This window comes from Pezoporus wallicus, unplaced genomic scaffold (assembly GCF_028554395.1).
Source record: "Pezoporus wallicus isolate ANWC-B61680 ecotype Strahan unplaced genomic scaffold, APGP_CSIRO_Pwel_v1 contig_5647, whole genome shotgun sequence".
Lineage (NCBI taxonomy): Eukaryota > Metazoa > Chordata > Aves > Psittaciformes > Psittacidae > Pezoporus > Pezoporus wallicus.
The window spans coordinates 150568-166296 of record NW_026640437.1 but is presented as its reverse complement, the minus strand read 5'-3'; the positions used below and the strand labels follow the sequence as shown (position 1 = coordinate 166296).

Genomic DNA, 15729 nt, shown 5'->3' with positions numbered 1-15729 from the left:
GAATACACATAGACTAATATATGTTCATACCTATCTTTAATTTTGTGGAATGAACACTTCAGTAAGGATGTGTTGCCTACACTGCCTCAGAAGTGTTCTGCTCTTCACTGTAGTAACGGGTTTGTAACTTTACATAAGTATTAATATTTCAGCTATGCTAATTAGTTTAATACATGAAGTAAAGAATACAGACTGAGGAAAAAAAGAGTGATCAGTGTTGCCGTTGGTATGTTTAAAGTTGCTTTTGAACCAAACATGGCAACTATAACAGACAGGAACAATGCGATTTACACTGCCCTCAATTTAAAGGAGAAAAAGCAAATCAAAGCTATGAAGTAGATTTTCAGCATGTCTCCTGTGAGAACCAATTACAATTAAACAAGAATCAACAACATGCAAAGTAATATTCTAGCTGCATTTTATTCCACAGTATATAGAGCTAGTGAAAGTAAAGAGATAAGTATTCTTGATAAATACATTCTTTTTTTTCACTTTCATTGTCATCTCAAGGCTTCTTACTGCACATACAAAAAGAAGAAATCATGCCATTATTTAACTGTATATATACATATATATGCACACATACCAATTATACAATCTTTCAGGTTCATTAAATACAGAAATAACGTTAGTGTGATTTAAAATAAATAAATGCAGACCTGGTCTACCATTATACATGAAAGTACATATGATTCTGTGCTTCCTGTATGCAGGCCTTTTGATCCAATAGACTACTTTACCATGGGATTTGAAGCCAAGCTATAGGTTCTTCAATGTAAGTAACATATATAGTGACAGATAACGTTCTCAGGTTCTCTTAGAGGAAAACAGATTTCCCCAGTACTGCATTAATAGTGTTATAACAAGTAGATCTAAAACCTTCAAGACTTTATGAATGCGCTGTGCCACTCTAGAATCTTTTTTCTTCATAATATTCAAACAAATCCTACTTTTCTTCCCTGTCAATTTTCACATATATTACTCATCCAGAAAGTTTAACTGCGCAATACTGAGAAGCCGACACCTTTGCCATTTTCCTTCTTTCTTCCCCTACCTTCCACCCCAAAACAAATTAATCACAAAGCTTTTGATCACTGTGGAAGCCTTAGGCTTTCTACTATGTTTTGTGATTGCCTTAAGTCTACTTACATCTTAACAACATAAAAACAAATGAACAAGAAAACTAAAAGTTTAATGGCACAGAAGAGGTTAACATTAACTTCTTAATTTTCTTTAATAGAATTCCTCTTTATGTCTGGCTCTATGTTCTCTAGTATTACCTTCAACAATGTAGAACATCACACAAATTATTTTTAAATGCAAAATGTAGATCTTCCCTGTAAAGGTGGTCACTAACACATTTTTCTTGATTGATTCAACCACCTTACTTTAACAGCATATTCTTTTTAATAACTATTTTATTCTTTTTTGGAGTAGGAGTGCAAGTAGTTTAAAACTGAACAAGTAATAGAACAAAAGCAAAACTTTCCCCATTCAACATAATTTCCTGTAATTATTCATTTTGTATTGCAAAACTAATGAAAAAAAGAAGGTTTTAAGGATTTCTTGTTTGTTTGTTTTGTTTGTTTGCTTGTTTTTTCCTGCCTGGTTGTTTCTGATGTCATGCACAGAAACTGATCATTGCCATGGTTTTAAGCATGGAAGAACAAATTTATTGCTAAGGAACTGCTTGAAAAATAGGAATATGACCTTAATGTATCATCCCAGCTACAGCCTGATGCAAACAACTGTATTTAAAAGTGGCTGGATCATTTGCTTCCACTTCAAGTCACCAATGTATCAGTATATTTGATTTTAAACCACTTTATCTTAACCTTCCCCCCTCCAATATATTCAGTGTATTTTGGGGTTGTTTTTAACATCTTGCTACAGATTTGTATCATTCTTAAGTGAAGAGTAAATCCTGAATGAATCACACAAGGACAAAGGAGGCCAAATGTTCATTTGTTTTTCTGTCACCTCCACCTATTTAAGTCATTCTGGGATAGGCTCATTCATGTTTGTAAACATCTTCGATCATGGTCTGCACTAGCAATTAAGGCAGCATCTTTAGAGAGCTTCCCAGTTATTATTACAAAATACCATCACAGAATCTCCAAAAGGACACGTGCTTGCGGCAGGGGGCGAATGAGTGTGGGGGACAGGGGGAACACAAGACAGACAACACTGTTTCCTGTTTTCTCATTCTCAATAATCCAAGTAATTCTACCCTCCACCCCAGTGCATACCAGGCACTTCTCTCATCATCTATCAACTCTCGGGAAGGTCCATTCCTCCTCTTGCTTCCTTTTGTTGCTGTCAGTCCCCTAGCTTTTTCCCCAACTTCCTTTCCAAAAACATCAGTTGCTTTACTCAGTGTTTCTCATTAGATCTCACAATCTTCAAGCAACAGTTTTGCTTTCTATTCAACCTACATTCAACTCCTCTACCCAACTCTCAGATTGCTGTTGCTATCACCTTGGGCTCACTTCATACTCACAAATATTATCACAATGATAAACAGAGAATCTAAATACAACAGGGTTTTTTTTCATGACGCTTTAGCATGATAAACAATCGCTGCTACTCATCTTCAGGACTTCATTTACATACTCTTCTCTGTTCACCTTCCATTGTTAGAGACTTTCCACTGTACTCAATAGATCCGCTCTTAATTTTTTTTAAGGACTCCTTTTTACCATCCATCATGCTCAGGATTATTAATCAGGATTACATTTTCTCCAGGGAAAAACAGAACACTTCCTAATGAACAATTCCATTGCATAGAATGATGATAAATTCTTATCGCTATATACCGAAAAAGTCACAGACTTCTATGTCTACCCATGAATCCCAATCACATGGCCTCTGGGACTGTATTTCACAGATTCATAGAATGGTTTGGGTTGGAAGGGACCTTAAAAGATCATCCAGTCCAACCTCCCCGCTGTGGACAGGAACACCTTCCACTACACCATGCTGCTCAAAATACTCCCCTGAAGCCTGCGTTTCTTAACAGAGACAAGAACACACCTCTGCTCTTACGTACACAGAGATACACACATACCCCCCTCCACTTCCCACTGACATTCACATCCCTTCCTCTATTTCAGACCACCAGCCTCAAGCATCATCTTTGACTTGTCCTTCCATCTATCCCCCTATCAGTTCTCTATATTATCATACCCTTTGCCATTTTCTACCTGTTGAATATGATTTCGTGTATCTACCTCATTTGACATTGCCCAGTTTTGCTTCAAGTGCATCATTAGCATTAGAGAAAATTAAAATTTCTAGGCACTCTCTGACTGGCTTACTCAACATGAATAAACATTGCCATCTGCCACAGAGCAAATCATTTCAATCTTCGACAAAACAAAAAACCCTCTAGAAATCAGTAAGAGCATTGAGCCAAAATGTAACAAGAGGTTTCTGATAAGAAATGGGTACTATTGCTTATACATTACAGAGAGAATACTCTTCATTATTCAAATTTTAACTTGCAGAGTCATGCATGGAGGAAAAAAATCCCAAATAATTATGGCACACAGCCATACATACCATTCCCCGGTCTGTATCTGGCAAAGTTTCCTCAAATATCCCAGGTAAATACAGCTGTTTCAAAACCACACAGAGAAGTAACAAGGAGGATCCTAAATTCTCTTTATCAAAGCCAAATTCTAGTGTGAACACTGTGACACCCAGCTCCCCCCGGCACCCTCCCAACTTCAGGGTGTATTTAAGATTCACTGGTACCTAATGTCTAATGAAGGGGTACAGCTTAGCAGAGCTGTCAGAGCCCTAGTGATGGTCACAAAGGAGAGGTTATCACTGGCACCACCACAACAGACTGACATTTCAAGCCAATCTTTGAGCCGTCATGAAGGATCAGATGATATGTTTTTATTTAAGCACAAATGATTTTGAAATAGAAATGGGAATTTCAGCAAGTCGCAGGTTGAACAAATTGATTCTGTACGATCTATTTTTCACTTCTGCTCCAGAGAGGAAGTTTAAGAAATTCACACTACATGAAGAGTCAAAAGAAATTGATGGTTTCATACTAGCAGTATATCACTGCCAGAAGCTCAAGCTAAACCAATCACTTTTTAACTAGAAATGGGCCCAAGACATGATGTTCTGATCTCAATCTGAACTTCATGAAGTTCATGGTGGTTACATTAGGATTTGGCATTTGGCTTACAATATTCTCCACTTTTAACAATGAAGAAAAATCTTTTAAAGTAGCAGTAGACTCTCCTCTACTGACTTTAATTGAAATCAATGAATCAGCTTCATCCGATCTCATTTCAACACTGTAAGTCTAAATAGGTGTCTTTTAGCGATTTAGTTATAACAGACCCCTCTAAGTCTCTCTGGAGTCGTTCTAGTATGGATGTGAATTCCAATATGAACAGGATTTGAGGACATCCCTGGACATATTTGCCTGGTAATTGCTGGCTAAAGGACAAACTTGAGACAGGGAAAGAACAACAGAGCCCTCTAACGGATTAATGCTGCATTACTGGGTTTTTCTTCAGTGCTGCAGTAAATTAATTCGGTTTTCAACTCGAAAATAGAATGTAAGAGGTACACAGAGAAGAATTACAGACTATGAAAGCTTAAAGACTGAAGCTAATTTTATTGCTTCCCAAATAGATAGAAATCACACAAATTCATTTTTGAAATGGAGGACCATTTTATATTTTTGGTTGTAAGTAAAAAAGCTTTGGGAAGAAGCTGGGTTTGCACAATTGTTTGCAATATAAACACAGAAATAGCTGACAGGCTGGATAACTGTCTAACATCCATTCTGTTTCATGGCTTGATTTTGGTTTGCCTTCTGCTGCAACTCCAGTCAGTGATCCTTGCAGAGCACCCATGTAATAGAAGGGAATAAGTATCTAGCAAAAAGGCTGTATAAGGGTTTGCTTTCATGATCAGCTAAGACAAATCTGAAATTAATGATGCTGAAATCGCTCAGTAGATATAACCTACCATACAGCCACACAAGCAATAGAACCAACACACATGCACACACAGAATAATAATTTTTCAAAAATCGGTAAGAAATTAAATTGATATGGGGGAGCAGTCTTAGATTATTTTAGTCATAATCTGTAGTCCGACAACATAACAGATCAATCAAGAACTCTTCAACAGTGAATGGCTCTGTAACAGTTTTGTATCAACATACAGGGTCAGAAAAAGTGATGCAGCATAGTGGGCAGAGGTGGGAGTGTCCCATATCAACAGAGAACAGATCAAAGGACTACTTGAGGCAAGAAAGATCCTCCCAACAGTTATATGCTGGTTTACTAAAAGAAAGAAGAAAGCAAAAATTTGATGCTTGCTACTGAGACTCTCAAAAGGGACATAGCTAGTTTCACTCTGGAAGAGAAATTCCTTCACAAGTCTGTATACCTCATAGGATCACCATATTTGTCCCTTGATGAAGAAGCTCAGAACATCCATAAGGGATAACTCAGAAGTATCACTCAGGACATGAGACAACCACAGTATTGATTCTGAAGCTAGAAGTGGCTTATTACAGTGAATATCCACAAAGAGAGGACACTCATAGATGAGACTGAATTCCAGGGATTCTCACTGATTAAACACCTGCAAACCCCATGACATAACAGTAACAATGACCACTGCAGCACAGCGTGGAACACTCCACAGGCAGAGACTGCAAAAAAAAAAAAAAAAAAAAAAAAAAAGGTGCTTGACTTCTCTCTACTAGAAAGATGCAAGAGAACATCAATGAAGTGCAGGGTCTCAGTAGGGCAGCATGGGGGGTGGGGTACGTGTGTTATACCTGCATTTTAGTTTTGTCCCTCCTTAAAGACCTCTAGCTATAAACTTTACTTAAATAAACAAATTGGCAGGTCAGCTATTCATTACAATAGTCAAGACTGAGGATTTATCTAAATAAAGAGTACCATGCTCAACTATGAAGACAAATTTCTCTCCATGGTGCTCATTCAGCAAAACACAGGCTACAGACTCAAATTCACACAGCATATAGCCAATACACTTTTGTAAAACATCACATCTAAATCATTTGTGGAGTTAGCAGTATAGATCCATAAACTGCATTATATTTGTGGCGGGTTGACCCTGACTAGATCACAGGTGCCCACCAAAGGTGCTCTGTCACTCCCCTCCTCAGCTATACAAGGGAGAGAAAATATAACAAAAGGCTCATGGGCTAAGATAAAGACAGGGAGAGATCCCTCACCAGTTACTGTCATGGGCAAAACAGACTTGACTTAGGGAAAATTAGTTTAATTCATTATCAATCAAATCAGAGTAGGATAACGAGAAAGAAAACTAAATCCTTCCCCCTCCTCCGCCTTCTTCCTAAGCTTAAACTTACTCCCAATTTTCTCCACGTCCTCTACCAACACAGCGCAGGGGGACAGGAAATAGCAGTTGTGGTCAGTTCATCTCATGTTGCCTCTGCCGCCTCTTCCTCCTCACGGAAGTGCTGCTCACACTTTTCCCCGGCTCCAGCACCGGGTCCCTCCCACAGGAGACAGTCCTCCACAAACTTCTCCAGCCTGGGCCCTTCCCACAGGCTGCAGTTCTTAACAAACTGCTTCAGTGTGAGTCCCTTCCATGGGGTTCAGTCCCTCAGGAACAGACTAGACTGTTCCAGTGTGGGTCCCCCTGCCAGCAAACCTGCTCCAGCATGGGTCCCCCATGGGGCACAGGTCCTGCCAGGAGCCTACTCCAGCACAGGCTTCCCACAGGGTCGCAGACTCCTTCACACATCACCCTGCTCCAGCATGAGGTCCTCCATGGGCTGCAGGTGAATATCTGCTAACCATGAACCTCCATGGGCTGCAGGGGAATCTCTGCTCCTGAGCCCGGAGCACCTCCTACCCCTCCCCCTTCTGCACTGACCTTGGGGTCCATAAAGCTGTTTCTTTCACACATTCACTTGTACAGGTTTGGGTTTTTTCCCTTCTTACAGAGGTGCTACCACTGTGGCTGGTGGGCTCAGCCTCAGCCACTGGCAGGTCTGTCTCAGAGACAGCTATTACTGGCTCTGTTGGACATGGGGAAAACTTCTGGCATCTTCTCACAGAAGCCATCTCTGTAGCCCTGCCCACTACCAAAACATAGCCCCACGAACCAAATAAAATTGTTTTTATTAGTTGATTGTTGACTAACCTCAAACATATCCAACAAGTAAAACTTCCTGTGCTCCAAGGAAGCGGGGGAAAAAAAAAAAAAAAAGGAAAAAAGTCTTTCTCAGCCTCAAATTTCCTGCCATACCCTGGGAAAGAATAGTAAGGTCTCATATGGAACATTATGCAGTTCCTCAAGCCCATCTAAATAATTTCACACTTGACAGGATAACAGGAGATGAAGTGAGATCAACTCCAAAATGACAAGTTTGAGAGACCATTCACATTTGAAACAGGAGTTAGACTGTACATAAATTTGAAAGAAAATGAGAACAAGGCACAAGCATGTAACAATACCTCCACCAAATGCCCTCCCAGTTTCCAGCTACTTGTGGGTCATCGATTTCCTCATACAGAAATAATACCTACTATTTCATTTCCTGCAATAGATTTTCTTCCACTAGTTCATACAGTCATTCATTGGATACAATTATCCTCATTTATCCTCCCTCTACATCATCCCAAGCAGTTCCACAGTTAACTGGTTTATACGATAATATAGTCATGACCAAAACAAAACAGAAAGCTGAAATGACAGGCCTACATCATGTTTTTTAAGATGAATTTGTTTAAAATACTACAGTGCACAACAGAGACTGGCCAATCTAGGTTCTTAAAAACACAAAGAACATCAGTTTTGAACATTTACCTGAAATAATACTTAAATATCACAATCTACTTCTGTATAGCACACTTTCCATAGCACTGTATTACAGGACAGTTAAACCAGTGCACAAAATAAGCCTTCTGATTTAGCAGAGTGCTTATAGCACACATTTTCAGAGTCAATTAATCCCAACTCTGACTCTAACCTGTTGTGACACTTGGAGCTTTTCACTTCACCTCACTATATATTCGGGTTTTTTCCATTTTACAATAGACATAATGATACTTTACCTGCTTTTTGAAGCTTTCTGAGAATTGCAGCAATAAAGTACTACATAGAAAGAGATATGCATTTATATTGAAATACACTTAGTCACAAAGAGCCACCAATTTCCAACTCACCAGTTAAACCATCTTTATAAGCATTCACAAAAAGCATATGAAAAATTTACCTGCTCATTTTTGCAGATCCACACAGTACTCCCCTGAAGTAGAATAAAGATTTTGGCTTTGTATCCCTTCAGCTCAAGATACCCGCTTTTCTCAGGGGCAACAGAAGTTCGAGACTGAGAGTTATTATCAGACTGTGATTTCAAGGCATTGAGCAACATATTAACCCAGTCATTCCTTTCTTCTAAACAAGAAAAAAAAAAAAAAAAAAAAGACATGGTTAAGCATCAGCTCCATTTTTCCTACACACTGGTTTGCTGGTCTTCCTAGTATGCTGTGCTGGTTCATAGTATAGCTATATCACATCAGAGAAAACATACACTTTGAAGAGTAGGGTGTAAAATAAAAATAAAGTCAAAGTCCGTATCTGTGGAGATGTTAGCAAAGACATTCAATCAACTCCCAGCAAACACCACACAAATTTAAAGTTGTACAAACTGATCGTCAAGATTCTTAAAATCATGACTACTAGTTCAAAGATGGTTAGTTCCAGACTGCTTAAAGAATGAAGTAGTAGACAGGTGGCATGCCCACCTTCTGGAAGGCAAATCAATGGGAAAGAACTACAGGAATTATGTAAGCAAAAACCAGGGAGCCTGAATATCATCCATCACTGAAGAGGCAAGCCATCACCAATGTTACTCTATGTTTCATCATGCTTTTAAGCAAAAACTTTGGCAATTTACAATCTACTCCCTTAAGGTGTAGCAGTTAAGCTTCATATAGTCAAGGGTACTGAGTAATCAAGAAAATGCATGTTTGAGTAACTTTGCATGCATTATTAATTTAACATCTTACAAACACATGAACACAAGTGAAGTAATAAAGTTCCAGTCTCATTCACTATGTTCAGGTATTTCATTGGACTCAGACCAATATACTTTAATGCTGAATACTCTGAATGAATTAAGTCGTGCCCCATGCAATTGGAACATCATGAATATTTGAACTCTTGCGCTGAAAGATACAGGTCAAAATATAGTGAGGGGGTGCAAGGAAGGAAGGGAAGTTCTAACCACAGCATATATAAAGGTGACACAATCAGTGTCAAAAACTGTAACGAGCACTGTTACACCTTTAATATGCTTGCTTCATACATGTTGCATGCAACCAAAAAAAAAAAAAAGGAAAAACTACACAAATTTAAGCATCTGAAAACAGTCCAAAGATGAAGAAGATAGCAGCCTGAAAGACTAGCACTAGACAGACTAGGGAAGGTCATTCCAGTGCTCCTCTTAGAAGTTTTGTTTTCATACACATCCTTTTAAACTACTTTAAAAAGAACACTCAAATGCTTCAGTGTAGCTGAGGGCACCAAATTATTCTGAAAGTATGGCGGTCTGTTTTTTTTTTAATGGATTTTTACTCCAGTTAAAGCAAATCATGCTGCATCTGAGCAGATTATGCTCTAACTCATTGCTGTCCTCAAACTACTTAAATTTTGCCCCACCACAAATTTAAATCAATCCAAAAAATAACAAGTCAGAGCACTGAAAGCAAACAAAATGAGCGCTATAATCCACTGGCTGCAGACCAACACTGGCACCAAGGGACACAGGTCAATGAAGACAATGATATCATTCTTTATTTTGATACTCCAGGAGAAAGAAATGAAAGTTACTAAGATCCACGGGATGAAATATATATAAAAGTCTCAATTTTAGAATCACTGAAAAGAAGTTAAGTACAATTTGAACAGTCCCAGAAAAATTCACCACCACAAAAACGAAGGAATATCATCAAGTCACAGTTTGTGAATATACTGAAAGCAAGCTGAGTTATCTACATAATTTACTATGAACATATCATCCAGCTCTGGATATAGTAAGGACCAAATCACTCATACAGCACATATTTCTAACCTTAAGCGAGCAGCTTTACAGACAGGCCACTGTGTCCAAAGATGCTTATATGCTAAATGAAAATGCAATTTCATGTATAACAAGTGGCTGCTCTGAATAGATTTTATAAGTCAGTGTAAGCTGTAAACATTTTTATGGTGTTCAAAGGCAACAGTCCATAAAACAAATTACAGCCCTACAAAACGTATTGCACTAAGATGGCTATGTTCCAGTTTATTAAAAAAAAAACCAAACAAATTTGGAAGAGAAAAGCAAAAATAATAAAAGTATTACTTTTAAACCCAGCTAAGAACACAAAATTGACCGACATTATTTGAACCAAACCTGATAAGCAGGATTTGTTCACTGATGCTGCACTCCTGTTACAGCCTGCAGCAAATGTTTACAACAAAGTTCTAACCCACAAAAATGGGATTTGATAATGGAAATGCTGAGAGACCCTTAGCTATAATGTGTCTGGCATGTACTGCTGTAAATACATACTGCATATCTTTTTCTTCTAGGTGTTCATTTTTGATTGTTTCCACAAATAAGTCATACATGCACTGATATTGGTTCCACATATTACAAATGTAGGTTGATATAGCATTACATTAGAAGGCACACTAACTTCCCTAGTACAACATACACTTGTATTCTCTACCAACACATGGCAGAAAATATTGTATAAGGCAATAAATAAAGACACGCAGAAAAAAACAGGTTTCCTTCGATCACAGCATCACACTCCAACCATCAACTTCATTGTTGCTCTTTGTCAATTTTATATCAAGCGGTGACTCGGAGCAGATGGCTGAGAGCTTAAAAGCTGTAAGAGCTGCCAGTGAGTCTTGAGGAACATCCAGACAAATCCATCTTTGGGAAAGATGAGGGAGGAGGCAGAAGAGTTGAAAAACAGTATTCTCATTCTGATGTTTTTAAAAACCATTCCCTGACAATTTCAGTTGCTCTTACAAAGTTTACAGTTATCTCCAGTTTCATTTTATGAGCCCAAAACAGCTGGATTCCAGAAATATCTCTAGCAATGTAACACATTATATTTTACAAATATAATTTATCAGCAGTGATTATATGGCCTTTTGGCAATCACTGGAATTACACATGTTCTACTTACCTTCTTTATCTACACGGAAGACGAAAGTCCTATGGGATGTGACAATTTCGAATTTATTATCCCCATGAACTCTTACTGTTGCTATAGCAGAGAGCAGTATTATTCCCTTTGAGAAAATTTCCTATAATAAAAATGCAACAGATATAGTTAATAACTCTCATGGAATGCTGAAAGTCTCTACTCACCTCAATGTTTAGGAAGTTCACATACAAAGGCTGTGCTCCTAGAAGTTCACCATGCTATTAATGAAACTGCATCAATAAGTAAACCACTACCTACACATCACCAACTTCTCTGTTATGGGTCTATGCACATGTACTGGCTTCTAACAGAGTCAAATCCCACTGTGAGATAGAATGCATATACTCGATAAAATACTTCATAAATTGTCTCATGGCACTAGTAACACAGCATACCATGCTCTCTTAAATTTACAAGTTTATGCTAAAGTAAATTACACAGACTATCTCACAGACCATAATTTAAAAACAAAATAGAATATATATATATAATTACACTTATAAAATAGAATCAGGCAAAGGAAAAAGTTGTGCCTTCTCCTTGCAGAAAATTCCGAAGAATTCCTCTGTTCCTTCCCCACTCCAGCGGCTAGCCAATAAAAAAAGGTAAACTAACTGATTTTATCCCCAATTTTGAACTCAAAGGAGTCTCTGGACTCTGGAAAAATCCACCACCCTGTCACTACTAACAAGTATCCTCAAGTTTGGATGAGGTATGTACTTTCCTACTCTGTAAGGTAGGAGGAAACCAGTATTTGCCGATTTCCAACTAGGAATCAGGACAACTGAACACAAAAGGAAGGAAAAAAGGACCTGCTATAAGTACTTTCTCTACCATAACTTGTCTTTCAACTTGATTTACTTAAGTATTCCCAAGGGTTAGGGGTCAGGTGGGGTGCAGTGCTCAGCAGACGTGCAACGTATTATAAATATTTCTGCAGAATTCCTGGATTTCAGAGTTAACGATGCTGATCCTGTCCCCACCATGCTTTGATCAATTGGTTTTCTGACAAAGACAACTCAGATATACTGCTAAGATTTATTCTCTGATGCAGTAATAGTCCAAGAGTCAGCTCCACCTAAAGAATTTGTACCGCAGTAACTTTCCTTCTGAAGTATAAATTCTTACAATAGACTTTATACAAGGACTTAAGGAACCACTGTGAATGTCTAGCATGAAGGATCTTTTTTGTTGTTGTTGTTTACTGAGTTTAATATACTACTGATTTTCACCAAATTCACTCTTAACATTGTGTCACTTTAAGGTACTAACATACATAAGTGAATGTAGTTTAGCAAATAGAATTATCGAAATACAGCAGAAGTAAACATACTACTCTAATTACACATAACTACTCAAGTCACTCAGAATGATCTAAACTTTGCAAATCTATTTTCATTATGGTTATACCTGTTAGAATAGAGATTTTAACATATTTGTTAATAAGGTTAGATGTGCCAAATACCGATCCTTCACAATAGCACAGCAAACATCGCATATGCTGTTTTTAACGGTGTTCAGATATAATTATATTATGGTGTCTGCGGGCATCTACTGGCTGTATTTGGTACTGTAAGAGAGCAATTCACACTGCTGGCAGACACAGCTATCTTATTTTATTTGCTTTTAAAAAAAAAAAAAAAGCCAAAACCAAACTCAGTTTCCTTTTAAGCTAAACACAGTTTTGGTTTTGCTATTTAAACAATCATCCCTTCTAAAGCTTGGTTTTCCAAGGCATACTTATTTTCAAACACAGTTTAAACCGTTATTAATTTCTCAACCTTTTTTCTGCAGCAGCTTCTTTCCCATGAAAAAAATAATGACTCCTATTAAAAAGCTCTTGTTGATGAAGACACAATTTCTGTGCTTGAAATACTTCAGACTAGAAATTAAGTGAATTATTTAAGAATACAGAAAAGAAAAACACACACACACAGCCAAGAACCTGACTAATACTGCTTCTGGCACTGAGAGGTGTACACTAGTTTTAGGGCTCCTAAAATAATTCCCTAACATAACTTCCTAGTGGGGAAAGAAAAATGAGGTTTTGATAACAACTGCTGTGATGAAAATTTTTATTTTCAAATACAGCCCAATGTCACTCCTTGACAATTGTGCTTCAGAGTTGGGATATAAGATTCTGGAAAACACCATTTTGCACTGCTTTGACTTTTCTTCCACAACAGATTGCTTAATGATCTACTTCAAGAATGACAATGATCCACCTGTTTTCACAGTGAATTTTTCTCTTTGTGATGTTCACATACAAAATAACACAACAAAATACTTAAGTTCTTCTACATGAAACGGCAAGCCATTTTCCTAAATCACTAATATATTTGTGAATTGTAAATCTTAGGGACCCTTAGATTATTTTTACTTTAAAATTTCAACATAACCAGCAGTTTTAGTCTTACTATAAAGTGCATGTTAGAGCACCAGAGTTCTGCCAAAAGCAGGAAGAAATTCCAAAAAAAACCTGTACATACTGGGTAGCTGAAAAGAATTCTCAAATTCTACCTTCCCCTCTTCAGTTTGCTCTCACTTCAGTTAACCACAGTCCGTTGAGACAAAACCAGACAGGATGTTGCTCTGACCACATATATCTGCTCTGGACCATGTATGTAGAAATGAGCAGCATCACAGATTCAAACAAAAACTTTTCCTATGTCAGATGCTTTTTGTAGAAGACTAAGTATTTTTTTTATATATTCAGATATATAGTCTTTATTAATTAGAAGTTGATGCACAACTAGATCAAGTTAGAGAAATATTTAGAAAATTAAGGTTTAAATAATTTAGAGAAGCATTTAGATGGTCTAAGTACACATTTTCAGTAATGCTGCCCTCTGTGCCTTCCCTCCCCATCCTCCACTTGTTTCACTCTTCATTAGCCACGTAACAAACTTCCCCTTCTTGAGAACCTCACTCCTCTCAAGTTCCTAATTTCAAAGACAAATAGAACTATTTAATAGGTAGTGTTTCTGGGTAAAATAAACAGTTTCATTCCACCAAGTCTACCATTTTCTGTTTGCAATAATCAGAAAAATACCCAAGTATGGATTCATTTCCTTTTGAGAACTACTTTTGATTGGTATGTGAAACCAAAAGTATAACATGCTTGTCTGTGTAGGAACGTCCTTGGACAAAGGACAAAGGACATTAGAATAGACGGAACTTGACATTAAGATCTAAAGTTAAAACAACAACTTCCCCATTTAAATATATACACAGCTAGCCATGTAGCTAGGAGGAGGTACCCACTGCCTTTCAATGAACTGCAATACTATCCCTGTCTTTTACCAGAATCAGCTTCTGAGCTGCATGGAGGTCTTGGCAGATCTGCAAACAGTTGCTTACAATGTCAAAGCAACAACACACAAGCAACAGCAGAAACATGCTGGTATCCATCTAGCAGGCAATATGAATACACTAGGCATGGGAATAGTGACCGAGCAGAGACTACTGCACCAAAAACTCATGTTCCCTAGTAACATTGCTGCTCATCCAACACAATCCCACTGTATGCTGAGAACTGCTGGTAGCCAACTGTATTCTTCCTATCTGCAAGCTAGTCCAAGTTTCACCAAATTCTCAAATCCTGGTACTGGTTTAGGCCTCACAGTTCTCAGACATACAAAGTTGCAGGAATATGTAACTCAAATAAAACACACAGATTTGGTCAAACTGTATACAAATACAGACCAACCAGCATTCTTTCAAGCCTTCTGCAAGCTTCTGATACTCCAACCCATCACAGAGAACATTTAAACACACAGTGCAGAGTTAGTAGCTTTCTATGCATTGTGTGACACACTAAATATTCCCCTGAACTGAAGGCAAGATTTCTGGAATCTCCTATCATAGACGAATGCATAAAAAGTACTATTCTAGAGTAACTGACCTCCAAGTGACCTTCAAAAAAAAAGAAAAATCCCCATTGCAGATACAAGATTTAAAATTCTGTATTAGCATGTCTTTCCATAATTATGCTACAGACAATGTGAAACAAATCCCAATGCTCTATTTTTCAACTAACTAACCCTGCTTTTCTGCTCCTCTGAAGCCTTAGGATGAATATCACAAAAGGTTAACATTTTTTGTTACTGTAATCCAAATGTTATTCTATTGCTCCCTTCACCTACAAAATCACGTCTTTCATGGTGACCGAAGCAAAGCAAGCAAGCATAACCAGATTGTGCCTACGGATTGGGAACATGAAACAAACATCAATGTAAATACTTTTTTGAGCTTTTTCTCCATTTGTCTGCCCCCTTAGGAAATGAACAGCCTATTCCTGTACCAGTTCTACCTCCCTCATAATCTCCTAAAATTCCATTAAGAGTGTGCATATTATAAAGCATCTATACGACTCATTAATGATCACCACCTAGCATACTGCTTGGGAACTTCTACCTGAAATTATATGTTGTTCCCAATTTAATAAACATCTTCAACAGGAAATGCTTTCCAGCAT

General features: G+C 37.7%; 1 protein-coding gene across 1 annotated transcript in view; it reads right to left on the bottom strand.

The window, feature by feature from the left end:
- The window catches only part of ARAP2 (ArfGAP with RhoGAP domain, ankyrin repeat and PH domain 2), a 118762-nt gene that overhangs the window by 85260 nt on the left and 17773 nt on the right, over nucleotides 1-15729 (bottom strand). Inside the window, exons 7-8 of the mRNA XM_057418943.1 lie at nucleotides 11232-11352; nucleotides 8258-8439 (exon numbers count right to left, since the gene is read on the bottom strand). Of these exons, the coding sequence (XP_057274926.1) occupies nucleotides 8258-8439; nucleotides 11232-11352 (303 nt within the window). The remainder of the gene's footprint in view (nucleotides 1-8257; nucleotides 8440-11231; nucleotides 11353-15729) is intronic.